General features: G+C 45.9%; 2 protein-coding genes across 5 annotated transcripts; both read right to left on the bottom strand.

Moving 5' to 3' along the window:
• Nucleotides 1-834: 834 nt before the first annotated feature.
• On the bottom strand, nt 835-13,607 carry LOC108927701 (zinc finger MYND domain-containing protein 11-like). 3 transcript variants are annotated; one of them, XM_018741133.2, is made up of 15 exons: nt 13,404-13,607; nt 10,758-10,893; nt 9,342-9,501; nt 8,200-8,361; nt 7,275-7,352; nt 6,862-6,954; nt 6,627-6,714; nt 6,254-6,309; nt 5,643-5,720; nt 5,366-5,484; nt 4,608-4,815; nt 2,903-2,971; nt 2,362-2,634; nt 1,915-2,100; nt 835-1,228 (listed from the first exon to the last, which is right to left on the bottom strand). In XM_018741133.2, the coding sequence occupies exons 2-15, from the start codon at nt 10,886-10,888 to the stop codon at nt 1,106-1,108; spliced, it is 1,824 nt and encodes a 607-aa protein (XP_018596649.1). In that variant the 5' UTR covers nt 10,889-10,893; nt 13,404-13,607; the 3' UTR covers nt 835-1,105. The 3 variants fall into 3 exon arrangements, with proteins under 3 accessions (XP_018596649.1, XP_018596650.1, XP_029101979.1); XM_018741134.2 differs by lacking the exon at nt 8,200-8,361 and having other exon boundaries at nt 1,031-1,228; XM_029246146.1 differs by lacking the exons at nt 9,342-9,501; nt 10,758-10,893; nt 13,404-13,607 and adding an exon at nt 8,547-8,725 and having other exon boundaries at nt 1,031-1,228.
• A 2,247-nt stretch (nt 13,608-15,854) lies between these two features.
• Nucleotides 15,855-26,555, bottom strand: LOC108927700 (NACHT, LRR and PYD domains-containing protein 12-like). 2 transcript variants are annotated; one of them, XM_018741131.2, is made up of 14 exons: nt 26,316-26,555; nt 25,974-26,155; nt 25,064-25,284; nt 23,785-23,907; nt 23,158-23,215; nt 22,486-22,714; nt 19,939-21,718; nt 19,296-19,469; nt 18,673-18,846; nt 17,885-18,058; nt 17,498-17,671; nt 17,067-17,240; nt 16,910-16,951; nt 15,855-16,739 (listed from the first exon to the last, which is right to left on the bottom strand). In XM_018741131.2, exons 3-13 carry the CDS (start codon nt 25,111-25,113, stop codon nt 16,930-16,932), a joined length of 3,132 nt encoding a protein of 1,043 aa, XP_018596647.2. In that variant the 5' UTR covers nt 25,114-25,284; nt 25,974-26,155; nt 26,316-26,555; the 3' UTR covers nt 15,855-16,739; nt 16,910-16,929. The 2 variants fall into 2 exon arrangements, with proteins under 2 accessions (XP_018596647.2, XP_018596646.2); XM_018741130.2 differs by lacking the exon at nt 25,974-26,155.
• Nucleotides 26,556-27,461: the final 906 nt, after the last annotated feature.

Genomic DNA, 27,461 nt, shown 5'->3' with positions numbered 1-27,461 from the left:
CAAAGTAAAAATGCACACCATTTAAAGTACATTTTACAGTCTCTCCAGTCTTTGAACTAGAGATTTAGCCTCTTGCCCTTTTCTGCAATCTGTTTTGTAATTAAAGGCCATGAGCCACAACTGTTAACCGTGACCAAAAGCTGAGAACACGTGAGAAGCTCTACACCATGTATGTTATCACACTGATCACACTACCCATAATGCCACAATCCTTCACTCCCACTTGCCGACTCCTGCTAAACATAAAGACAGAAACATAAGTGGTTTAAGTGCAGTTTCCCCATCACACAGATACTACAAATGAAGTGTTTTGGCATATCCACAATAATCTGGGTCACTGGAGGACACAAAATGTGCAAAACCACAATAACTGGATGTAATTATTGAAAAAATCCCAAAGATCCACGTGACAAAAAATTCCAAGATTCCACACATTCATAGCAGAAACAGTAGAGCATATTGGAAACATCTGTTTGTGGATAAACCTGAAACCCCATATTTCTCCCTATAGAATTGACACTTGACATCACATGCCTATTCCCCAAATTAGCAACTGACACACATTAATAAAGATAAAATTTCCAGATTTACATGTATAGCTACTAAACTCTTAATTTTCTTCTCTACCACATGAGCTTTTAGATACATTTCAAATCTGAATTGGTGTGTTTTATATGTATGTATAAAATAAAGCAGCTTATTGTTTCACACCTGTTACACCATTTTTCTGCAGCATAAAATCATTATATTCTCCACAAATTAATATATTTTTGTTAATTTTACAATAAGAAAAGTGATTTTAAAAATTCTAAAAATGAAATGCATTTTGCTAGGGTTCATCGTTTACTAAAAACAACATTTTTGAGAGCACATGTAAAAAGGAACAAATAAAAAAGACCACCGCACACTGAAGCCATGCTCCTGCAAGTTCTTACCATGGACTGAGAAAAACATCAAGTTTATTAAACAAACAGGAATGAAAGTGAGAAAAACGAGAAAACTCCCAACTATGTGCAAACCGGTTAATTATGTTCTGGGGATGGTGTGTTAAGAGCTGCTGTGGAGCCGGGGGGGGGACACAGAAAGGTGACGAGGGGCCGGGCTTTCACCGCTTCCTGCGACAAGTGCGCTTGTGGTCGGCGTGCCAGTGCTCCTGCTGGCACTTGATGGAGCAGTAGGAGGTGTTCCAGCAGCAATGGTACATGGCCTCCTCCTCGCAGTTGTAGCACTGCCGAAGAAAGGCTGCACAGTTACCTTAGCAACGGTCACACGCTTTGCATCAGCATTACCAGAGTACGTTACAGCAGTGGATTCACCACAGCTTGGCAAAATAAAAGTCTGTACAGTCATATCAACTGTGTTGCACCATGGTCTCCAGAGAAACGACATTGTGTTCCACTGCATACAAGCTATATAGAGGAATGACAATAAAAACCACTTGGACTTGAACACACTGGTACCCTGTGTCACAAAGTGTTACGCTACAAATTTTTGAAGATAAATTTTCAAACATCAAAGTGCATTTTCTTCACTTATGTCAGCAAACAGCACTGGACACAAGGTTGGGGACAGACAGTACTTTTGTCATTTTAGATTATGTGTGTGTGTGTGTGTGTGTGTATGTACTTATATTTTTATAACAGACAGTAGTGCTAGTACATGTTGTACCAATACTTATAGTTTTTACAAACTATGAGGCAGAGGGCCAACACATGGTGTCTTGGATTGTGCTCTCAGAAGAACCAGGATGCACGTTCAAGCGCCAGGAGGGAAGCTGCCATGATACATTATATCTGTATTTCTTCTGTGGTCATTGACCTTCATGTCTAAGATTACACTGATTCATTGAACTTTTCAGGACCAGTATATTTGTGCGAAACTTCTAATAAAAAAAAAAACCTGAGTGACACTCACCCACTGCTTCTTCTTAGTCTGGGAGATCAGTTGCTTGTGCTGAGCCATGATTTTCTTCACCTCCTCCGCCAGCTCCTCCTTGCACTTGTCCTTTACCTGCTTGCACCTGCGCTCCATTTCAGCCTGGGCACCGGACACTGCCTTGGCCACTGCCTGTCGTCGCTCCTCCTCCATCTCTGCACGCAGCTGAAATCACAAGTGAAACCTCTATTCATGATCTACCAGTCAACTACGGTCACATCTGGTCATGTTCAGTCGCCCACTGGGCGAGGTACAGACACACACAGCTGCTGCCAACAAGGCAAAAAGCTCAGCCACTTCCTACCTTTATTTCCCATATCTGTTTCACAAGTTGAAATCCAAATACAGTTCTCATCTACTCTAGCGCATCCCGTGACACACACACCTTTTCCAGTGCCCGGTCACACACAGAAACACAACCCTTACCTTCTCCAGCGCCTCCCTGACCACCCTCTCTGTCTCACGCTTGTTGTCCACCTTCATCATCTCCTTGACATCATTAAAGATCTTGGTGTACTTCTCATGGCATCGGTTCTGGCAGCTGCTGTCACTGTTGGTCTGAGTACAACGGTGTATGGTCCGGGGAGACGCCGTACTGCCCTTTCGGGTCTGTGTCGACACAGAGGACTTCTCAGGCTGGTGGGGTGAAGTAGGGATCTCCTGGCTGGAGCTGACTGCCTCCATCTCAGGTTGCGGATCCTAGAGACAGCGGAGCAGCAGTGTGGAGTAGTGGTCAGCATACTGAATTCTGCATCTGAATACTGTAATGTAATGAGGGTAACAGTACTGAGTACTGTGGTCAGCAGTGTGAAGTAGTGGTCAGAGCCCTGGACTCTGTACCTGAGGACTATAATATAATGAGCATGACTATGTTTTGTTTATTTCTTAACAGTCTCCTTCTCAACATGCTACCAGAGTTTAATACACCTACAGCTTCTGGTTAGATGGCACACAACAGCACACTCACCTCTTCTTTGGGTTCGGGATTCTGGCTACGACGAAGTTTCTTTGTTTTGGGTTCCTGGTTCACCTTCAGCTGTGGATCAGTTCAATTCAACTTATTTTTATGGAGCACTCATCTGAGCAGAGAAATACGGCTCCATTTAAGTGGTTGTCAAAAAATACAACAGAAAAGCTACGCACATATTGTTGCGTTGCTGTAAACTCCACAGCAAGCATTTTGTTATTTGTAATTTGGCTTTTATGTACAAATGCTGACAAAAATCTATAACTAATAAAACACTTAAAACACACAGTGCCAAGATATGATTAAATAATGTTCAGTTGAGCTGTGAAATGCAATGTGATTAACTGGGAAAGTCAAGGCTAATGAATGCAGTGCTTTAAGCTGTATTCCAAAGAAATTGGTTACACACAATTAATACACAAAGTCTTTATTGTAGTGAGACACCCGTTATTAATAATTGTAGCCCTGGCATCAGTCAAGGACACTGCTATGATAGTGGCTGGCCGGGGGTGTCAGCAGCAGCACAGGCAGTTAAGCACAGAGAGCTTCTTTACTTCGACTTGGAAGACCGGATGTTTCTTGGCACCGTTACTATAATGAGAAACACAGTACTGCACAAGTCCTTCAGAGGTGACTGGAGTGAAATCATAAGTAGAGATTTGTAGAGTGTCTCGAAATTGGAAAGGACTGGGTCAGAGGAAGGAATTACTTTTTAACTGTGTGGGGGAAAATATGGACAAAACTGAAACCAGAGTAGAAAACAGACATTTTATCTGTTCTTTCCTTGTCTTCTTAAAGAGTGTTTTCAAAAACTGCAGTTCAGAATTGCCTTCAGAGAACAAAGCTGTAAGAAGACATATCATACCATCCTAATGATCACCTGTTATCATCAAAATGGAAGATACTGTATGACAAACACATCTCTCTGCCAGAGGTCAGAGGAGATCCAGAGTAAGGTAAGGGAGCTACCCAGTCAGGAAGCCAGGACATTCCTGAAGAAACTCCTACCTCACATTGGGACCCAGCAGTTTTATTTTGAAACCTTTGTTAATCTTGTACACATGATGTATATAGAGACCTCCTATGTAACTTTTTTGCTTCGGGCCTCTTCCATTATTTCCAGAGATGATGGTTGTATAATATAAGAAAATATCACAAGAATTCCGAGATGATGCTGGCAAGATCAGCCACATGGCACATAGCTGAGAGACAATGAAGATGTGCAGAGAAGCCATGATAAACACTGGGAGGGCTATTTGATGTCACTAAGGCTTGTGTTTTTGATCGAAAGTTCTGTTGTGCGAGCTGACGGCTCCTCATGCAAATTTCATGGTACAAATTACAGGAACAGCTGAGAACGTAGTGGATCGAGGTGCTGCCTTTGATCCGACAGTCGTAGGTTCAAATCCCGCCTACTGCTGTAAAAACCTTGACCAAGATACTTACCCCTGTTCCAGTAAAATTACCCAGCAGTGTATATATGGGTAAATAACTGTAGGTAGCTTGACATCGTAAGTATCAGCTAAATGAATAAATGTAAATTAGGTGGGTTTGTAAGTCCAAAGTCTCATACGACCATCTGTTATATAAAGGGTGCCTGAGTATTTATTGCCCTGCCTATTCATTGCTCCAGGTGGGGGTGGCATTGTGGGTTTATACAGTTGTGCTGTGTGTCTAAGTTATGTATATATGGACCGTTCCCCACCTGCTCATTGCTGGTTGAGGAGATACTGGACTCAGGCTCTTCTTCCATGCGATCCTCCATCCTGGCCTTCCACACACGACCCTCCCGCAGGAAGCGCTGGTACAGGGCCAATTCCTCACAGGCTTTCTTCCAGCCAGCACTGCGCTTCACCTGCAGCTGCTGCACGCTCACCTGGATGTCCTGGATGTTGTCGGCAGGAATCCATGCTCTAGGGAAGAGAACATCCTTGGATTCGGACTCCCATACAACTACGTTCTCACAAACGCAGTGGGGCATGTATTCCAAGCCAACTCTTCACTAGAAGACTGCCTGTAATCACAGTCACAGGCTTATGACCTTTCAGAGTTCTGCTACTGTTCTTAATCCTTCAGACTCACTTATAAAGTGCTTACTAATGGATCCATTCTCTTCTTCTTTTATTGTTGCAGTTTTAAAAGCTGTTTATGTCTGGCAGCCGATGAGCTCAGGACTGGCCGTCTCTCCAATGCTGCGATGAGCTGGCTGTCTTAACACTGTTGCATGCAGAAGCTCACTGGTTAAAAAGTGCAATGTTGAGAGCTTCAACAATAAGTTCTCTGATGTTTGCAACAGTTTACAGCAAGACTTTTAACTCTATGGAAACCGTAACATACATGGCAATGTATAGAGAGCTTGAAAGTTCCCCCTCCAGCCAAACACAACTAATGAGTGACACTCAGACTTCCTGTGTTTCGTTCCCTCGCCAGTGGTCCCTCTCTTCCCCTCCTTCTCTTGCTTACCTCTGATGCTGGTGACCAAAGAATCGTACATCCACTTGATTTTCCTCCCTCTGCAGAATTTTTGCTGGCCAGAAGCCGAAACCCTTCATCCTTGCCCAGACCAGCTCGTGATTGGGGGTCTAACCAGCAAAGAAATTATGGTTTTCAACTAAAGGCTGCAGTGTGGTGCAGAGACAGTGAGAGTGATAGCTGACAGTGTCATTTCAGCAACACTCACTGAGTGCTCAGATAACTTTGTGTAATTGTGACCAGAAGACTAACAACAGTTCATACTCACACAGGGGTAGCAGAACCAGTTATGTGGTCGAGCGTTGGACAGGTAGAAGCAGGTTCTACAGAGATGCAGCTCATTCAACTGAGCAGACAAGAAAGTAAACTGATCAGTGAAGGATTTCGTGCCAGTCACATGGATAATATACTGGCTTAAGAACTTTCTGCATTTTTTCTGCCGAAAAACAAAGTTTAAACTAAGAGAACGTGACCAATTGCATTTACTGACTTGTTTCTCCAAATAACTTACAATTATTTACCTGTTTATACAGCTGGGTAATTTTACTGGAGCAATGTCGGCTAAGTGCCTTGCTCAAGGGCACAGCAGCTGTAGATGGGATTCAAACCTGCAACCTTTAAGTCCAAAGGCAGCAGCTCTAACAGCTACGCTACCAGGACGCTTTATAAAGACCTGAAGAAAAACAGCAGTCATAATCAAAACACATACATCAGCATAAACATTGAACACGTAATATTATACATTTGGCCATGAGAAATAATCGTAAGAACGAAGAAGAGCGATGGACAATAGCAAGCAATGAGTTGAGAAAGGCAGGACTTGATATTCCACACATTGCAATGAAGAGGGAGACCTCTTTCTGTGGTGGAATCACATACCTCATGTAGGGTATCAGAGTACAGCAGCCTCGCTATTTCAGCCTGGTCACTGTTAGCTGCAGTAAAATGATGCAACACGAGCGTAAATCACGGGAACAACATTACACTATGTATTATCAATGCCAGTTTCTTTTTATAACCAACAAGGGCTTGGAAATTCCCACACTGAAGTGAAGATAACAGCAGTGACACAGCAAGGTGTGTGCGTGTGTTTCTGTTGAGAAGAGCAAAGCAAACAGCGAACGTGTGGATGAAAGGAGTCTGGGAAGTGCAGTGAGAGAACATTTGCTGGGTCACCTGTGCTAAAGGTCAGTGTGATCGGAATGCACTGAGCTCAGTGTTCACAGATTCCTGTTACTGCAGTGAGTCCCACCTCCGAACAAGATGGCTGTGTTGTGCACAATGAGCTGAACATCAGCCTTGAACTCCTCAAAACTTTTGTACTTCCCTTCCGCAACATTCTGCAAAGAGAGCAGACAGGAGCTCTTAGCAGAATTCACCACGAAATGCAGCAGTGCCTGCAAAGGCCAGCTTGGGCAGAACCGTTAGAACACGGTTCTTTGTAGCATTCAACATGGTCACAGTGAGCTGAAGAGAAAGGCTCTCACCTCCTGTATGTTTGATACGTCCAGCGGCGTGTGGATGAGCCGACGGTACATGGGTTGTGTGGTGTCCTTGCCTTTTTTATTCAAGTCCACGGCCTGTATAGGACATGCACGACGGGGGTCCTTTCAAACACTCTTTCAGACATTTCTCTTTAAATTCAACTCAACAATACGACAATATAGCAATGACGAACAATGTAGCAACTAGTCTAACGGAGCACAAAAGGAGGTGCAACGGTTAAGGCTCTTGAACCTTGAGCAAAAGCTTGCTCGATGGGGGAATAAGAAAAGTGACTTGGTTACTGGTTTTGATCTTGCCATGCTGGTTACACTGGTCACAGTGCACTAGTTTATTCACAAGAACACTGTGCGTTGAAAGAAAGGATGAATGACATATATCCTAGAGAAGAACACACCCTCTCTCTCACACGCTGAACGATGAAGCGCAGGTACTTGCTCATTTCCTGTTTGTTCAAGTTCTTCTTCTTACTTCCCTGCAGGAAAAGCAAAACATTTCAGAAAGAGCATTGGGAGAAATGGATCTGATGTTCATGGAGAGTCAGAATCCATGGCTAACCAGTCAACTGTGTCCAGTTCACGCCCCATGGGTACCTGGCCGATTAAACAAGCCTCTGCCCAGTGACTGACCCCTGACTCCAAATTTATGATAGGTGTTTCTCCTGCGTGCCTCCTAGGACCACGTTACACTCAGTGCTGTGGAGTTGGAGTCGTGGAGTCAGAAGCAATTACTGGGTCACTCGAGTCAGTAAAAATGTACCGACACCCACTAAATGTACTGTATATGCCAGCGTATAAATCGATCCAGCGTATAAGTTGATATAAATTGACTCCAGAAAATTAGAGGTGTAATATAAGTTTAGGCCTATATTCGCCAGATAAGACGACCCCCAAAATAATGTGCAACTTTTGGGCAGTGCTGTGAAGTCAGAGTTGTGGAGTCAGAGCAGGAAGCAGTTATTGGGTTACCGGAGTCTGAGTCGAAGGTTTTGCGTACCAACTCCACAGCCCTGGTTACACTTAGGAGAATGGATCTCATGGACTCTTGAGTCTGCGGACAAACACTGGCGTCCTATCAAGGATGTACCTTGCCTCACACTCTATGCACCTGCATAGACCCTGCACTGGTCCTGTCGTTATTGATAACGGATGTATGGATGGATGGATAAAGTACTGCTGCACTCAGCTGGACCAAGACTGCGGGGAGAGAACTGATACTGTTTTTCCTGCTCCCAAGAAGTGTAAGACTGGTATGGCCGCATGAACCAGTGTTTAGAGAATTTCAAGCTTCAAACACACACACGCACACATGCACACACACACCTTACAAACAACACACTGCCAGTTGGAGCCATTGTCCCGGGGCCGGCTATCCTCCATCAGGCAGCGCAGGTGATACACACGGAAGCAGCCGTCACACGGCAGCACGTCCCCTGGCTGGTGGCACTCAAAGCAGTACCCGTCGTGGCTCTCAGGCTCCCAGTCCTGCAGGAGAAGAGGCGGTGCGCTCCATCTATGTGTTGGTCTGCCCCCTGCTTTACCCAATTCACACACAAATAGTGTGGGAAGGTGGGATCTTTGAACAGTAGACTCAGTCAACCAATGTGTCCCCACGTTTTCAGACTCCACCCACCCTCTACCCCAGTCTTTCTCCACTCAGTCACACTCGCCTGGGATACCAGAAGGACTTTGGTGGTTTTCTGTTAGTGCCTCAGAAACATGCTTCCTGCTTCAATGCACCATCATAACTCCCAGTGGTTTCTTTGTAAAGTCCATTGATGATGTTGGGCCATCACACCATAGGGTTTGGCTCAGTGGAACTGAAAAGCTGAAGCAGGCAGTGTGGTGCAATTCTTGAGGACATTGGCTTCACCTGCCCTTTCTAATTTGTCCTCACCAATTCCCATTGTACTCTGGAAAAGTTCCAGCATACACTCCATAAGACTGGGGACCAAACTACAAGTTGAGAAATGAAAGAGACAAATTTCTGCCAAAAGAACAAAGCAAGTGCTATCAAAGTGCAGCACCCAGATTCAGCCATTACATTTACATTTCCTTCGCTGACACTTTTCTTCAACGCGACTTACACTGTTAACCTGCTTGCAATGAGTTACCCATTTGTACACCTGGCTCACTGTTACTGGATCAGGGTCAGTACCTTGATCAAGGGTAATAAAGCAGGAGATGGGATAAACGGTGACAGCTATGGTATTAACCACTGTGCCACCTGCAGCCCCTCATTCAGTGATCCATACATCCCACCGAAAAATGTAAGCTTGTATAAGAAAAAAAAGTAGATGCAAACCAGCACCAGCTGGAGTGAATTTAGCAAAGAAGCAACTGTGAGCAACTCTCTCTAACCTCAGCATCAGAAGTCACATGACCACTAACCAGTAGCACACAACCAGGCAGAAGAAAAAACAACAATGAGTAAGTTCAGGGAAGTGACATATTCACTGCTCTACCGTCTCATCCCCGGGCAGCCAGTATCCCTCCTGCTCGATGCCGGCCTTGGATCCCTTGCAGCCCACTGTAAGGGTCTCCACCACCAGGCCATCCTTCACCGCCAAGCTCAGCTGACGTGCCGTCTCCTTGGGGTGCACGCCGAACACACGGCTCAGGTACCTGGAGTACAGACACCCAGTTTTTGTATGTGTTTTAGGTAACCGGGTTGCTCCCATACCTTGGCAAGTAACAAGTTTACAGCAGGATGGGACTCCTGCTGTAGGTCACTGACACATTACACGTTTCTCAAAAATACAAGTATGCGTAATAAATAGCACCATGGAACACAACCTTATTGCTTTCATGGTTTACTGAACTATAATTCTGTAGGCGACTTCAGAGTCTGAAGAATACTGCAGTGGAATATGGCCTCACGCATCCAGGACAATTAAGCATGTGCCTTGAAAAAAGAACAAGATGCGTCTGTAGTTCTGTTTCAGTTTGCCCTGCAGGTAGAGCTTTCCCGTCTTCCTTAATGACTGATCCAAAGGTGCAGACAAACCGTGGCAACGGGAGTTGGTCAGCCAGTGCAGAAAAACTGTTTGTTTTCTTTGCTGCCCTTCTTGTCCAGAGCAGTGATGTAATGGAGTTAATATAATCCTGACACCGAGAGAAACAAAACTGATTCTAAAAACATCAAGGCAAGCAAATTCATGCCTTTCAAAGGATTAAGGTGCCTTATTGTCTCCATGACAACAGTCTTCATGACAGAAACTCATAGATCTCAAGGCTCCAAATCAGAGGCTGTATGACACTCCTTTGCTCGTTGGTGTAGACAAAAGCAAGTTCTACACAGAACAGAACGAACAACAATCTGTTAGAAATGTAGTGTAATTTACCCCTTCCTTCAGTTTGGTCTCAGAGCAGTCTACGAATCCCAGGTTTAGTGCGACACAATATACAACATTGGTGGATACAGCCCCCAAAACACAACAGATTTACAATTGTCTACCATCTCTTGTGTTACACATGTGAGCTACTATCCGACAAATGGCGACTCCAACATCCCTACAGCATAACAAAGCCATCTCTGGCATCAGTACTACATTCTTCTGGGAGTATGCTGTACAAAGAAGCAGACAAGTTGAGAAGTTAATGCAGAAGCATTGCAGTTTTCATTAGGAAAGTCAGCTTGTGCATAATGTAACAACCTTACAGAGATCTGTGCTGTTACAGCACATCACTATGTAACATGAAAACATAAATGAATTTATATCACTCTGCAATATGTTCTTTCAGGCAGATAAAGTGGCAAATCAACTCTTCTCCTACATTTTTATATTGAGGCTTATGCAAATTAATATTTTATTATTAGGTAAATTATGCACTATTTCTTATTTAAAAAGGCTACATTGATTACGCTGAGTTGGACTTACTTGGATATCCGGTCCACATTTGCAATTTGCTTCTGGTTCCGAATGACCTCTATTGCAGCCCAGATGCTCTGGACAACTCTGGGGTCTGCCTGCCTCTTTTTCACCATTCGTGACATCCCCTCTTTACTCATCTAATCTGTAGTGGAGAGCAAATGAGAGTAAACTCAGGGTTAATGCCATTCATGAATGGGTGCAGGGTTTTGGAGGTGCAGAGCCTATCCTGGAAGCATGGGGAATGAGGCTACGCTATGGCTCGCATCCCTGTCAATCACAGGGCAATAACACGCACACATTCACTCACGCAGTCATCACAAACTATGGGCAAATTAAGAGTAAATAATTCCACTAAAACACATATAACTGTATTGTTGGAGGAAGCAAGAACACCTTGGGGAAACCCACGAGTACAGGGATAACATGCAGACCCCACACAGACTAAGCCATTTTCAAACCCACAACCAAACCCCGAGCCCATGAGCTGTGAGACACTGATGATACTGTATGACACGTACTGTAAATAAACCTTGTCACATCAACTCAAAGAATTCAAGTGATGTTTACAAAGGTCAATGGACCACAATCATCTGAAGAAAGAGTGTCACCTGAAGCGGAAAGTTCCACTTCCCCCAGTGACCCTCTTGTGTTGACAAGCCACAGAAAGGCCAGAAAATACAAACAAGTAATAAATGTACACTTACATGAGCTGCATTGACAAAAAGGGCATCTTCTACCAAAAGATAAATGTATTTCAACATCATGTAGCAATTTCTTTTGCTCATAAGGTAACCATAGGACCATCTTACATTGGACCCACTCTATTAGAATATTCATAAGTTAATGATTTTTGCTCCTTAGATCCTACATTTTCTTTCTTTTTTCAGCAAAGAAAGTCAAGGTCACCTGTACTAACATAAATACCACCTCTGCTTCTTACTCTGTAGATGGTGAGCAATAAAGCACGAAGTCACTCTCAGAATTTACTGCTGGACTCGACCAGGCTTCACTTTAAGAAATTGCTTTCATCGTTTTAACCTTGAAATGCAGTACTTTTGACAAGCCAGACAGCGCAGCACTTTGTTCCCACACACACAGTGGGCTCAGTATCAGTTTTTCTGTGCTCTGGTTCCACCCAAGGCTCCAGAACCGCCCCGCACCTGGGGGCTGATTCACAGCTGAAGGGCCAAGTAAAATGACCTGCTGCGTGAAAAAAGCCATCAAATGAGCGGCAGGTTTACCCATTTCTCATCCATACTGCTGGGTACGAGAGGCGGTACAAGTCCGCCTCCGCAGCCACCCGTCTCCTCAATAAAATCAGCGAGGTGGGTGCATCCCCCCAACCACTTCTGATCATGTCCTAAATCATGTCTGTCTCTGTAGCCCATCTCTGAACTGCACTCCTCTTTGCACACTGCAGTCATCATCTCCACACTGCTCTCAGTTGTACTACGGTATATCACTTGCGCCACTGCTCGTCCTCAATGATGTTGTTGTTTATTACCTGCATATGGCGACTGTGTTGTATATTGTTAGTGTCCTGTTACATTGTGTTTCTTGATGGATTGCGTCGCATCGTTTGGCACCGAAGCTAAAGGTTCCTGGTTTCCACTACTGCTGCGTTACCCTTCGTCAAGGCAGGCACCCGTCTTTACACCAGTAAAAAGAGCCTTCGCCACGAACGGGTGAATCACCGCACGTTGCCTTGAACAAAGCCATTAGCTGAGTGAAGGTTAACTGTAAAAATGGGCTGGGCACACGTGTCGTGTGCGGATAACTTAACCGTACTTTGGAATTTGAGAGCGACTCTACGAGGAGACAAGCTGGCAATGTTCAACGTCTTCAGTCCAAATTTAGTACAGCGACTAAAAACCCCATTATCGGCGCGTTTACACTGTGTACGGTCTCAAGCGTAGCCCCGTTTGCGGTAGATCAAGGTAACTTCACCGCACACCAGACACAAGAGGCAGGTGCTGTCCGAGGTGCTGCACCCAGTGCCAAGTCGCGTCCAGGGGCAGTTGGTCCACGTCGGCGGCACCGACACGCCGCCCACAAGTGACCTCTGGGGCACGTGCGCCGTCGTCTTTGGGGCTCCTCCGCAGGCCAACGGATCAGCGCGCGACACACACTTTCTGCCTTCTGTCCACAATCATCATCCCCCCCCCGACCCCCCACCGTGGGCTCCCCGCCAAAGGCTCCATTTGGCCATTTTTCTTCCCATTTCATTTCATTTTTCACAGCCGCCTGCAAATAAATGCGCTGCAATCCCTTCATTCAGACGCGACAACGTGGACTCGCACTGCGCACAAGAGCCGCGGCACTGACTGACGCCCCATTTTCCCCGTAGAATAGATGCGCTTCTCCTCCTCCCGGCTCCAGGAGCCCTTTTTCGCGCCGCCGGTCGGCCGAAGACCCGAGGAGAGACGGAAGGACACCAGCGCAGCGGGCATCCGATGGCGAGAGGGGAGCGTCCGACTGAGCAAGTGCGGAATGACTCGGAAGCGCTGCTCAAACCAATCTGTGCGGCTCGCAGGCGCCATGTTCGCGCTTCTCCATCGCGCAGCGGAGCCACGTCCAGGCGGCGGCGCGCGCGCGCACACGCGCACACACACACACACACACACACTCGGCGGCCTCTCGGCTTCGTCTTACCGTCACTGCACTGGTGACACGAAGCAGCGGCGCTGGAGCTCGCAGCAGCAGGCGACACGACCACTCTGACTGTCACCGTCACATCTGTCACGGCGCTCATTTAGGCGCTCGCGGTCCCTGCGCGGTGCATGACGATGATGCGGGCGTCGCACGGTAAACACACTCGCGCAGACGCAGACACGCACGCACACGCACGCAGACACACACACAGACACACACACACAGAGACAGACAGACACCAGCGCAGCCTCTAGCGGCAGCGCTCACACTACTCACAGATCAGTGAGAAAAACACGTCAGAACCGACTCGAGAAAAAGCGAAAACTAAAGGCGTCAGCAGCTCACTGTCCTTTTCTCTCTCCATGGTCGTCGTCGCCTTTTTCTTTTGCTTTTTCTTTTTCTTTCTTTCTTTCTTTCTTTCTTTGTCCCTCCTCGCGGATTCAGGAGCTTCACTAAGAGCTCGTACTCCACAGTACCGTATTCCTCCTCATCCCAGACCTGCCGCACCGCTTCGATAACGGACACGGAAGGAGGGAGCGGGCGGGCGGGCGCGCGCGCGCGCGCGAGAGAGAGAGAGAGAGAAGGCAGCCGCCCTTAGCGCGCACAGCCAGGGGCGCGCGCAGGCGCCAGCGTAGCGCTTCGCTGGGCGGAAGTTGTGGCTCGCGACGTCACGTGATGCCAGTCGGCCTGTTTCTCGTATCGAGGCGGCTTGGGGTCGCGCGCTCGACGCGGAAACAGCGGCGATAGTCGATACACAGAGTCGCTGTACAGTAGCCCACAGTATTACACCGTGGTGGTGTTGTCTTGTACTGCACTACTATGCTGAGCTCAGGGCGCGAGCAGCGGAGCTGCGCCATCATCATGATTATTATGACAGACAGACGCTCAGCGCGCGGCTCGCGCATCTGCGATCCCGCGCTTCTGCGCTCCTCGTGGCCCTACGGGTCGCACTTGACCTGGTGGGTGAGGTGAGGTGAAGCGAGGTGAGGCGAGGCGAGGCGAGGCAACCAGCCATGTGTCCGCTGAAACGTGGGTGCAAAGAACGGAGGAGCGGGCGGCTCTGGGCCGGTACCGCGGTGCGCAGGCCAAGCAGCTGCTCGTGGTTTGGGCTCTAGTGTCTTGAAAGGGATCCATGGCGGCGCGAGGCCTGCGATCCCGTTTCGCCGTAAGAGCCGACCGCGCTCTGACACTGCGCTCCCGTCAGGGCAACTGGCGTTTGGCCTTTGTCCTCGGGGACTCGCTGCGTCACAGAGACTGTGACTAATAGTGAGAGCAGTAACTCGTTACACGCCTCGCGCGCTTCAGGACCAGAAGTTATGACGTAAAACAGTAAGCGCTGTAGAATTTATTTAATACAAATACTCATGCAGTCTGAGAGTTATGTCATTAGGTATGTCACTAGATACTGTGCTCTTGACATAAACTCGGTCTAGCGCAGAAATTGTCATCGAACGCTCGAGTGCGCTGACATTTTAGTCCTCTTAATAGCGAAGTGACAGCGCTCGGCACACGGACTGACTGCGCGTACAGGTTTGGGGGACGGTCCAGTTGTGCGACCGCAGCCCGTCTTTGTACGTGAACACAAAGGGAGACGAGTCCCATTTCCTTGTTCGGTGCACTGCGGTTATTCTTCCTTTCTTTAGACGAACCGTGAAGCACATTCTGTGTTTGTGTGTCTGTCGGGTGGATGTGGTGGTGCGGCAGGTTTGGCCGGCGCCTGTAGTGGGTCTGAGGTTCAAGCCCCGCCGGGGGAGCCTTGCGACTGACCTTTGGCCTTCTGCCCTGTGTTGTCAGGTAAGGCTCTGAGACAAGTGGCTGTAGATGCTGGTGTCTCTCATCCTTTCCTCATAACTGTGCAGACCTGTACCTGGACTTCAGTTTATCAGTGACTACAGCAATGGTGCAGACAGCTGTGCAGTACAGGCTTTCTCTTAGCTGTATGGTCTTCCTTGGCTTAGCTGTAACCACTGGCCCTCTTTTTCTATCTAGAATGCCCTGGAGGGGTTGGCAGCCATTGGCGGTTGGAACCCTGGAGGTTTATTTTTTACCTTTCCTTTGTCAGTTCAGTTCATTTCACACACACACACACACACACACACACACACACACACACACACACACACACACACACACACACACACTGGCTGAAACCACTTGTCCCAAGCAGGGTCATGGCAAACCAGAGCCTAACCCAGGGCGTAAGGCTGGAGGGGGAGGGGACACACCCAGGACGGGATGCCAGTCCATCGCAAGACACCCCAAGCGGGACTCGAACCCCAGACCCACCAGAAAGCAGGACCTGGTGAAGCTCGCTGCCCTACCGCACCCCCCGTAACTTCAGTTCAATTCAACACAATTCAGTTAATTCAATATATTTTTTTTCTATAGTGTGCTCATCAACGTTCTGTCAGTGACGGAGTGCTAAACCAAAGATCAAGGGGCATAACAATGGCAACTTTTTTTGTTTTATTTTTGGTTCGCTAGGAATTCCGATGCTTATCTGGAAGAACCCTGGAATGTGGATGGTCGACATGCCTAACGTATGAAAACAGTGAAGTAGTGTTTTCAGCCTCCATCTGTTCTGTTTTTAGTCAATGTTTTGTTCATGGTCCGAATATTTACAGTTTTCAACTTTCCTTTCTGGAAACTTACTGTGCTACACAATAATGACATAATTAATACAATATTATCCTTAAACTACAAAAGATAATAAGTAGCTAACGGTTAAGTACCGAAAATAAAAGCATAAGATGAATTAATGAATGTAAATAACACCCTCAATATGGCTGTCAGATGCTCCTGTCGAATTTCCTATGTTTCTCATAATGCAACACTGTAACAGGCAGACATGTGAATTGCTCCATGATTATCAAAGAATGGGTATTTTTCTAGGCAGTACATTTTAGATATTAATTGTGCTTTCCTTATATACAGTAGACAGCAACGAACATAGCTCCAAAAATAGTACATTACTGTGCGACACGCAACTGTTTTTTTTGGACAGGCTTCGAATAAATTTCATTATGCTGGTTTTTCTTTCCGTAAATCAGAAATTTGGTATCAAAAGCCAAGAGCTGGTATACCAAAATTCTGGATAAACAGAGTTTGTAAATTGAGGGATGCCTGTAGTTCATACAGATCTTGTGATTATTAAAAAGTATTTTGATGATGATGGTCCTTTAAGAGGAATGGCTCTTTATAAAAATACATTCTAAAGAGGTAAGTGGTTGTAGAATGCCGTTCAGTGGTTCCTTCAGCATCCTTCATCCTGCCTCCTTCTTCTCACCTCATGGCTATGACATCACATTTTCTCAGTGTTGCACATTCTACCGCAACCTGGGAAATGGAGAGGAATAAAAAAATTCTCCATCCCTTCTAGGTGCAGGATTTACTGTGGTTCTCAACAATGAAAAAATGACACCTGAAACCACACTGAAATTTAGGAAAACAAACATATTATTGCATGTGTCTGAATCATATAATCAGAGGTCATGAAGAGAACTTACATGAGTTCTGATGATTTGACTCATTTTGCTCTTCGTGGCCACCTTCCCCAGCAATGCACATATTTGAAAACACAACGAGAACAATCTAGTTAGAGAATTACAAAGTAAACATTACATTTACTAGTAATGCACAGTGTTTATTAGTGAAAGTACTGACCTAACTTTCTCCAGTTTGCAGTTAGAATTCTCAAGTAAGGAGGAGAGCATCTTCACACCAGGCTCCCCTGGATTATTGTAGCTCAGGTCCAGCTCCCTCAGGTGTAGGGGGTTTAAATGTAGAGCCAAAGTCAGAGAAGCACAGCTTTCATCTGTGACTCCACAGTCTGACAACCTACAAAGAAAAGAAGAAAACTTGGTTACTCTTCTAACTCAAATGTCTAAGGAGAGAGACACCTTCGGAGATGATTGCCTATCACTTCAGAAGAAGACCTGTTGTCAGTTTTGAAGTGAAGTGAAAGGAATTATAAAAGAAAGAGTAACCATGTCTACTTAGGAAAAACCATAAGGTGGCATTAGGACAACCCTCTGACTTGTCTGTACATGCTGGACAATTGTACTGTATTCTCCCTGAAGTACTGCAGAACTTACCTCAGTGTCTCCAGCTTACAGTAAGGATTTCCAAGGCCAACACAGAGCTTTTTCACTCCCGAATCCTCCAAGTCATTGTCACTCAGGTCAAGTTCTCTCAGTCTTGAGGAATTTGAGCTGATGACTAAAGCTAACGTTTCACAGCATATTTGAGACAGGTTACACCTCTTCAACCTGCAAGTAATCTCAAGTTAGCTCAGAAGCACCAGAGCAAAATGAAAGCATTGTTGTTGAAGACACGACAAACCTAGTACAAGTTTCACTCTTGAAGTGTCTGAAGATTGCAGAGCATAGATTGCACAGCTCTTTTCTACCTGTTAAAAAACACGTGCATAGACATGCATCTATGGAATACATAGTGCGCTGCTACATCCATGAAGAACCAACCTCAGTGTCTCCAGTTTACAGTATGGATTCTGCAGTCCACCACAGAGCAGCTCTACTCCTGAATCTTGCAGGTCATTTTCACTCAGGTCCACTTCTCTCAAACTTGAGAATTTTGAACTGACAGTTGAAGCAAACATTTCACAGCATTCTCCTGTGAGGTTACACCCGTTCAGCCTGGACAGAAACTTTACATCAGTGGTGGAATCATCAGAGACTTTGAGGATGGACTGATTCGGTGTGTGGGCTCAACAGTCAATGGGATAGAACACAAACAGAAATGAGGAACTGACACAGCCTTTGGGACCTCCAAAAGTGATGATGACGGAAAGGGACAGTGTCATGTTTACCCTCACTAGCTGTACTTTACTACTGAGGAAAGACTTGAACCATAAATAAGATGGAGACTAATAGCAGAATGCTGGGCTGAATGGTATTGAATGCTGATGAAAACCCCAGAAAAAGTGCTCTTGTGTAGGTAGGGGTGTGTGTGTGTGTGTGTGTGTGTGTGTGTGTGTGTGTAAGGTTTATCCAGATGTTTTGAAACCAGATGTGTGAGTGTAACTACTGTGTCTTCAGTGCAGTGATCATGCTGAGAAGCGAACTGAAATGAGTCTAGTTTACCCCTGATGGCACTGGTGAGGTGCTGAACGAGGATCTGCTCTAAAGTCCTCATCGCCACTGATGTGAAGACACTGAATGAAAGTGCAGTCACTTCACTCCATTGCTGCATGATTTCTTAGAAAGAGGTGCATTTAGCTGCAATGCACAATACTTGCTGTTACATTCACCTGAGGTTTTCCAGCCTATATTTTGGATCTCCCAAAATAAGAGAAAAGAGCTTCACTCCGGAGTCCCCAAGGTCATTATAGCTGAGATCCAGCTGTCTTAGGTATGAAGGGTTTGCACACAGAACTGAAGCAAGACTTGCAAAGCCCTCCTGTGTGAGTCTACAGCCTGATAACCTAGAGGGAAAATGGTAGAAGTTCTTCAGCTCTGGACACACAGCTTCGCTTAGAATGAGAATGTTTTCTGACAAACAATGTATGGAATATGTCTTGACAATCACACACATGCTACACACAGATGCCGTCAGTGAGCAGCGGCATTGGACACACCTCTCGCCAGGCCAGCGTAAGGACACAAGAAGAGGACAGAAAATTCCGAAGGCACTTTATCACTGTGGTGCCAAGAGTCAACTTCTGTTGACACCAGAGGACTGAAATGTGCATATTATGGGAACACGTGAAAGTTTTGGTTCAAGTCAGCTTGGTGCAAATCTTGCCTGTAGTTGGTAAATGAGGACATTTGCAGGAGGACAGATAAGGCGAGGAAAGACTCTACGGTTGGGTTTGTCTGTGGTGTGAATGGTGTCGGTCTTCTCAGCTGCTACCTTTGCGAATGGGACTCTCACCTCAGTGTCTCCAGTTTACAGTTTGCATTCGCCAGTCCAGCAGAGAGCAGCTCTAGTCCTGAATCCCGCAGGTCATTGTCACTCAGGTCCAGCTCTCTCAGGCTGGAAGACTTTGTGAGGAGTGATGAAGCCAACAACCCACAGCTTTTTCCAGTGAGGCTACAGCTGTTCAGCCTGCAAAAACACCTTGTTAAGCCACACACTCTTTGCCCAAATTCGAAACCTGTCAGCGTTCTGAAGCCACAATGGTAGAATGAGCATCTGTTACGATTGTACGTTGCGTCTCAGGTGCCGCACTACGTTCGCTGCTCAGCTTCTAGAAGGCCTACCGGCTCTTTTCCAAAAAATGAATTTCTTTGATAGCAATTTTGTGTTATGTAATACTGCATGTGAACTCAGGAATTTAGATGGCCAAAACTGTTCAGATTTGTGTGTGTGTGCGTGCATGCAAGATACTCCTGAACGCTGAGATGTACGAAATCAGCGTGCAGATTTCACATTCTAAGTTACCTTACTAAGGTTTCAGCTAAATACGTTAACAACAACATAACGATAATAACAAAATAAAACTTATGCAATTATGCATCTCATTCTGTTCTATCGTGTATTTAATTGATTTCTTGTATTCAGTTAATTTACTTACAGGGCTGTTCTGGAGGTCTGCAGCACTGGCAGGAACATTATAAGACCATCGTCTGATCTGATGTATTTCTTCAGGTCAAACTCATCCAGAGTTCGCTCTGATGTTAGCAACATAATGGCTGGAGATGGCAGATACGCACCTCCAGTTTTTTCTTCTGAGAGACCCCCCGAGCTCAAGAAGTTTTGGATTTCCGCCGCTAAAGACTGGTCATTCAGTTCATTCAGACAGTGGAGCAGATTGATGGTCCTCTCTGTTGAGAGATTGGACCTGATCATCTTCTTTATGTAAAGGATCGTTTCCTGTACGTCATGTGAACTGTCTTGTGTGTGTGTCAGTAGTCCTTGCAAAAAAGTCTGATTAGATTCCACTGAGAGTCCAAGCAGGAAGCGGAGATAGAGGTCTAAGTGTCCATCGTTACTCTGCAAAGTCTGATCCACGGTGATCTTCAGCAAGTGAGACAGTTTCATTTCTTGGTGCTGCCTGCTGACTGTGCTCAACGTTGATGTGTTTCCGTCTGACAGAAACGTATATAAAGCTGCAAGATACTCCTGAACGCTGAGATGTACGAAACAGTACACCTTCCCCTGATACAACCAAGTCTCCTCCTTGAAGACTTCTGTGCATAATCCAGAGAAAACTGAAGCTTCATTCACATCAATTCCATGTTCTCTCAGGTCTTCCTCATAAAATATTAGATTCCCCTTCTGAAGGTTATTGAAAGCCAGTTTCCCTAATTTCATGAGAAATGTCTTATTTGCTCTTAAAGACTCAGAAGGGTGAGTCACCTTTTTCCTGGAAAACTTCTCAGTCTTCAGAGTTGTCTGAAAGATCAGAAAGTGTGTGTACACCTGAGTCAGGGTCTTTGGGATTTGTCCACTGTTAGCTTCACTAAACAGCCTCTCAAGAACCGTTGCTAAAATCCAGCAAAAGACTGGAATGTGGCACATGATGTGGAGACTCCTTGAGGATTTTATATGTGTGATAATCCTGCTGACCAGGTCCTGATCGGTGAATCTCTTCGTGAAGTACTCCTCCTTCTGTGGATCATCAAACCCCCGTATGTCAGTGACACGATGAACACACTCCGGGGGGATTCGGCCGGTTGCTGCTGGTCGGGAGGTTATCCAGAGAAGAGAGGAGGGAAACAAGTTCCCCTTGATGAGGTTGGTTATCAACACATCCACTTTGGTCGGCTTGGTCACATCACACAAGCGCTCGTTGTTAAGGAAATCTAGAGGAAGGCGACACTCATCAAGGCCATCAAAGATGAACAAGACTTTGTAATTACAAATGTCAGTTGGTTCAACTGCTTTCACTTCCGGCAGAAAGTGATGGAGTAACTGAATGAGACTGTATTCCTTATCTTTTATCAAATTCAGATCCCGGAAAGGAAGAGGAAATACGAAATTAAAGTCCTTGCAGGACTTTTCTTCAGCCCAGTCAAGAATAAATTTCTGCACAGAAACAGTTTTTCCAATGCCAGCCACCCCTCTTGTTAGTACTGTTCTAACGTGAACATCATGTCCAGGTAGGGCTTCAAAGATCTCACTGCACTTGACTGCAGTCTCTTCCATCGTTGGTCTGTTACATGTTGTCTCAATGTGTCTCACTTCATGTTGTGTGTTGATGTTTCCAATTCCTCCCTTAATAATATAGACTTCTGTAAAAATCTTTTTAAGAAGGATTGGGTTTCCTTGCTTAGCTTTTCCTTCAAAGACACTCTCAAACTTCTTCTTGAGATTGGATTTCAGTTTATACTGACATGACAGCTGCTGCTCCTCTGAAAAAAAGGAGTAAAATGTTAATGTTATGCAAATACGCTTTAAACACTGAAACTTTTGATTTCTGATTACACTGTTGTCTTGGTTTGCTTGTGTCTTGGTTGCTGTTTACACAAGAAAACGAAGGTAACACTACCTGCAACTGGCAAACTCCAGTTACAGGAATCTGGGAATTTTTCTTATTACTCTGAATAGCTGTCAAACAAGTCTCACACAAAAAAACCGGCTCCTTTTTAAAAGCTTTACGATCCTTTGAACGTGATAACCTGTAACTAAAATAAATTTCCGCGTATGCACGGATGTTTCGTCATAGAAAACCAGGCTAATCGCACAGGTTCACGGCTCTGTCGCTGGGCCCATGGTGGACACTACAGCTGGAGCCTCAAAGTACTTGGCTGCTATTTGTGCAACCCAACAATACTGACAAGGAAAACTACCCAAATACATTTACATAACATTTTCTGAATTTAACACATATGAATGTAGCCATTCAGGGATTTTCGGGACATTTGCTTAAAAGCTTAATACGGACATAAATGTTAGTTTATTGTTGCATGTTGCAACACCTACAAAACGTGTGTGCTTATAGAAAACTGCTTTGTCTCTTTGTTGCCAATCAGTCCTTTATCTCTCACCATGATTATGGCTAGAAAAAAAAATAAATCACATTCACATACACCGTAATGCCGAAGTAACTGGCACTAAAAACGAGTTTTTCATTAGTGTTAATTTGGGAACAAAAGATGGAAAAACGTAAAGCCCTTACTCCTCTCCAGCCTGTCTGCAACGTGCCCTTGGTTCATAGTCCTCAGAATATACAATGTGATCTTCAGAGCACCTTCCGTGCCACCGGTCTCGTTCATAATTTCATCGGCCTCCAATGAAGTGTCATCTTCCACTTGAGGTTCAAAGTATGTTGGGTAATCTTCACTCAGGTGGCTCTTGAACCTCTCCAACTGATTCTTTAGGAACCTGACTGCTCTGTCCTCAAGTGACTGAAAACAAAGAACAGACTGAAGTCGTCACATTCTACATCTGGGTTTTACCACCTAGATTGCAGTCATGTGTGGCCCACTCAGCTGGCATAAAGGATGTACCACTTGCAAGGCTGAGCATGGTAAAGGCGGTAAAGGCTAATTAGGCATGTGAAAGGAAAGTAGTGCAGGGTTGTGTGTGAGGAGCGCTGCATAATGTGTGTGAAGGTCATGGAATATAGTGGTTTGCGCGATAGCTGGAGAGTGCAGAGCTGTGTGTGTGAAGTGTGACAAATGTAGGTATTCCAAGAGTAACGAGTAAGGAGCGTAGTATTAGGTGAGTGTGGTCAGTGCTGAACTGTGTGAGCCAGGACAGTTCCGAGACCACGTATCTCCTTACTAAATTACAGTAACTTACTGTGATTTTAGCGCTACATATGTAGAACAAAAACTATATTTCGCACCTTGAATATGCAATTCAAATCCGTCTGATGTGTCCGTCTGCTAGACTGTGACGAGTACCTGTCAACGAAACACAACAAATCAAGAGTGTGATTTTGCCACCACTTTTCATGCGAATTTAATATTAGTATTTTCTCACTCTGGAGATACGGTCGATGCCTTTAAAGGTGACCTTCCACACTGTTTTCATAAACACAAATGAGAGCAGCCAGTGTCCTGTCCAGATACACACATTTCGGGTGTATCTCCCTTGGTTTCTCCCCATTGACTGCAAGTCACAGCAACAGCACTTGTAGCCAATGTGACAACAGTAGTCTTGGAACTTAATTACCCACATAAGAGCAGAACCTGCACCCCTGCTGGTCAGGAGATGATTCAGGTTTCATATTTGTCACCCGCATTAATCACCTTATCAAGAATTGCCTCTCTAGAGGCACCTTCTCGAACGAACGTGCTCGCGACATCGAAGAGTATTGGAGAAGCGCTTCCCTTGTTCTGAGCAAAAGTAAGACTCTTCAGACTCTACCTCAAGCCCTGGATTCAAGTGACTGGACTCAGCACTGTGCTATGATACATTCAAGTGGAAAAAGTAAACAAAAATACATGTGCTGTACAAAATGTATACTCGCCTTTGCTCACTTGAAGTACCTCCTGTCTGGAAGTTCACGTGATCTTCCATGGACATGCCACTCTTCAGGGACACGCAGCTGCCTGCAGGTGATCCTGCTCTCTTCTGCTGGACCCTCACAGCACTTCAGGACAACAGGACTTTTTTATATTTTTTAATTATTCTTTCTTTACTCTTTATTTTGAAACAAACTAAGTTTACTTAAGAATCACACATCTGCAACTATGTCTCTTTCTTCTAATGTAATGCACAAATTAGATTTTCTATGAGATGAACATCACTTTGGAGAAAAGCATCTGCTAAATGAGTAAATGTAAATGCAATTTTAATTCTGATGTTCTAAAATCAGTCATTCACTCACCCACTCGCTTTCATTAACTGATTCTCAAGTCACGGTTGCACTGGTCCAGAGCCTATCCTGAATCCACTAGAAGCTACTATATGCTGGACAAGATGCCAGTCAGTTACATGTTAGCCCCACACACACACACACACACACACACACACACACACACACACACACACTAAGGGAAATTTAGCGTCACCAGTTAACCTCCAGTTACCCTGCAATACATGTCTTTGGACTGTGGGAGGAAACCAGAGCAAACCGACGCAAACGTGGGGAGAACATGCAGACTCCACAGAGACTGAGCTGGACTCTAACCCATGTCCAAAGAGCTTAGGTCCTTCGAAGCAGCAGCGCTACATGCTGCACCACCCACCAAACACTTTCTACATATGAAATTTGAGTAGAAAAACTTTAATCGTAGCGTGTGCCATTGTCCAGCTGCGATGTCCTCCTTGCCAAAGTTCACTTGATCTTCCATTGACACACCGCTCTTCACGGATGTATGGCTGGGGACAGAAGAGCGTGCTCTGTTCTGCTGGAGCCTGTCAACAATCCGCATTGAGTAGGATCCCTGTTTCGGTTCACTCGCACACACAGTAGTGTAGCTGTTAGAGCTGCTGCCCTTGAACCTAAAGGTCATAGGTTTGATCCCCATCTCCAGCTGTAGTACCCTTGAGCAAGGAACTTACTCTAAGTTGCTCCAGTAAAATTACTAAAATTACCCTGCTGTATAAATGAGTCAACAAGTGTAAGCTGCTTTGGAGAAAAGTATCAGCTCAATGAATAAATATCTGTGTTTGAAAATGCAGCAACGAACAGATACTTATCATGTCATGAGCAAAAAGGCCAAATAGACAAAGCAGGAAAAAACCAGAATAATTTGTAATGTTCAGTCCAAGTATACAACATCATCATGCACCCCAGTGCTTACCATTGTCCAGCTGAGATGTCTTCCTTGTCAGAAATCTCTTCTTTATCCATATCGCTTCTCAGTCAGAGATACACAGATGGACACACAGCCTCACAGGTGAGTTTGCCGCCTTCCGATGGGCACCGCCAACATACATTGACATTCTGATTCTGCGACGGCAGGTCAGGATCTCTGTCTGTGTTTCAGCTCCGACGTGATGATGATGGTTCTGAAATACGAGCCTGAATGGATATTTGTGATAAAATGTAGTTAAACGGAGAAAAAGAAAATGTTAAGTGAAAAAAACCCGAAAGAGCAGAAAGAAGAAGAAAAAAAAAACGTCACTGTCACACACACACCTAACTGAGATGTTACGTAATTCCAGCGCTCGACTTCGGTCGGTTGAAATAATATCCTCGCTCGGTGCCCAAATTTACTTGATGGACACGCGTGAAACCGTCGACAGCACAGACACTATGATACTGTGGCGCGCAGCGCGGCAGTGGCTTCGGATGGCGCGGAAAAGGACGCGGAGGCAGCGTGCGTAACGAACGGTTTATTCGAACAGCAGCCCAAGAAAGGAAAATAATGCTCTCGGTCCGAGGACCCCTTTTCCTCCAGGACCTGCGCTTACAGCCAGCCTTCCTAGGCAGACACAGTCAGTCAACCCACCATTTCCCCCCGAAGTGGCCCCAGCGGTTACAGACATTATTTACAGATTTCCTTCCCATAATGCAACGTATTTACATTGAATCAGTAACGCGGGTCGTTACAATACTATGGCCGTATAATAGAGCCTGAGGCATTTACAGCAGTATATATTACATGTTGCGCTTACGTAATACGTACGCATTTATTTCTATAGAAATATATGGGGAAACGCAACGCTGGCCTGTCGCTGGCCTACGCAGCGCCTCTCACGCACGTTTACCTTTTTGAGGTGCGTGGTTCATTCATTCATTTAGCGGACGCTTTTCTCCACTTGATCGCGTTCCGCGACAGATCACGCTTCATTCACCGTTATCGTGCTTTTTGCTGCTACAGCACCTGAGCCCCGCTGTACGCTGTCGGATTATTCCGTGAAGAGCCGTACAGTAACAGCGGTGAGTGTTACTAAAACAGTCCAGAAATGTAAAACACTCTTAGCGCACATCATCATGTACGATCATATATACCGACTGAGCAAGCGGATTGCTGCGCGCGTGCTGTAAAATGGGAGGCGCTTGCTTGTACTTGTAGCCTACAAGTTCGCCTTTTCTGACCTGTGCCTTACCGGGCTGGTGACGCGAGGTGGATTTCAGTCAGAGCGATTTTGCTGTCGCGATCTTACGATCCGGCTCACGCGGAAGAGCAGCGCAGCGGCCACGTTCCCCGGCGACTCGCCTGCCTGGACGCCGAAGGCCGCAGCAGAGGAAGGAGAAGGAGAAGCAGGAGGAGAAGGTGCGGAAGAAGATCCGCGCCCGTTTCTCCTTCCACGGTCTTCGGCCTGAATCTCTCTCTGCTTCAAAACAAAAAGTTCACTTTTGTTCTCGAGCCCGTAGAGCAAGTTCGGTCTTGTGAAACCGGTTCATCCTGCGCGGCAACGTCACTCAGTAATCGCGAAGTTCCTGAGAGCGACAGCAACAAACAAAGCCCTGTTGGTCACACCAGGTGCTCTAGTTTCTTCCCCGTTTTCTATCTCACACACACATTTTCAGAACCGCTCGTCCCATACGGGGTCACGGGGAACCGGAGCCTACCCAGCAACACAGGGCGTAAGGCCAGAGGGGGAGGGGACACACCCAGGATGGGACGCCAGTCCGTCACAAGGCACCCCGAGCGGGACTTGAACCCCAGACCCACCGCACAGCAGGATTGTGGTCCAACCCACTGAGCCACCGCATCCCCCCCATTTTCTATCTCTTTCCACTTAAATCTAAGCATCGACTGGTTTTCTCACATTTGTCGCTTGGTTGGTACCGATCCTACAGATGCTCCTTGACTTAGGATGGTTTCACTTCACGGTTTTTCGACTTTACGATGCGATGGTGAGCTGGCCACACACGTTCGGTAGAAACGGTACTTTGAATGTTGAATTGAGATTTTTTCCCGGGTTAGCGATGTGCGGAGCGATACTGGGCAGCGGCAGCAATCCACATCTCCCAGCCTGTCACACGGAGGTGTGTATTACGTGTATTAAAGTCATTTTCGATTTGCGACAGATTTCGCAAAACGTAGCCCCGTTGTAAGTCGGGGACCACCTGCATTTCTACAGTTCGGCAGCACGCTTCAGGTTATTTCATTGAGCGTGAAACTGGACCGTGCAGCGCGTGCCACGTCGGAGCACAACCCGCGAGCCTCATGCCTCCCGAGTCCGGTCGAGTGCGGCCGCGGTCAGCCGCCCGCCGTCACTAGCGGCCGTCGCCCGGCGACCCGCCGC

The sequence above is a fragment of the Scleropages formosus genome, chromosome 19 (genome assembly GCF_900964775.1).
Source record: "Scleropages formosus chromosome 19, fSclFor1.1, whole genome shotgun sequence".
In the NCBI taxonomy this organism is placed as follows: Eukaryota; Metazoa; Chordata; class Actinopteri; order Osteoglossiformes; family Osteoglossidae; genus Scleropages; species Scleropages formosus.
This window is presented reverse-complemented; position numbering and strand designations above follow the sequence as displayed.

Bases quoted from the DNA above. Each gene is read 5' to 3' on its own strand.
- LOC108927700 (XM_018741131.2), bottom strand. From the start codon at position 25,113: ATGGATAAAGAAGAGATTTCTGACAAGGAAGACATCTCAGCTGGACAA. The intron at 22,715-23,157 runs GTGCGAAATATA...CTTTGTTTTCAG, and splicing joins ATTTGAATTGCATATTCAAG to TCACTTGAGGACAGAGCAGT. The intron at 17,241-17,497 runs GTAAGTTCTGCA...TTTTCTTTGTAG, and splicing joins TGTAAGCTGGAGACACTGAG to GTTGTCAGACTGTGGAGTCA.
- LOC108927701 (XM_018741133.2), bottom strand. From the start codon at position 10,888: ATGAGTAAAGAGGGGATGTCACGAATGGTGAAAAAGAGGCAGGCAGAC. The intron at 5,485-5,642 runs GTGAGTATGAAC...TTTGCTGGTTAG, and splicing joins ACTGGTTCTGCTACCCCTGT to ACCCCCAATCACGAGCTGGT. The intron at 2,101-2,361 runs GTAAGGGTTGTG...TTGTGATTTCAG, and splicing joins TCAGGGAGGCGCTGGAGAAG to CTGCGTGCAGAGATGGAGGA.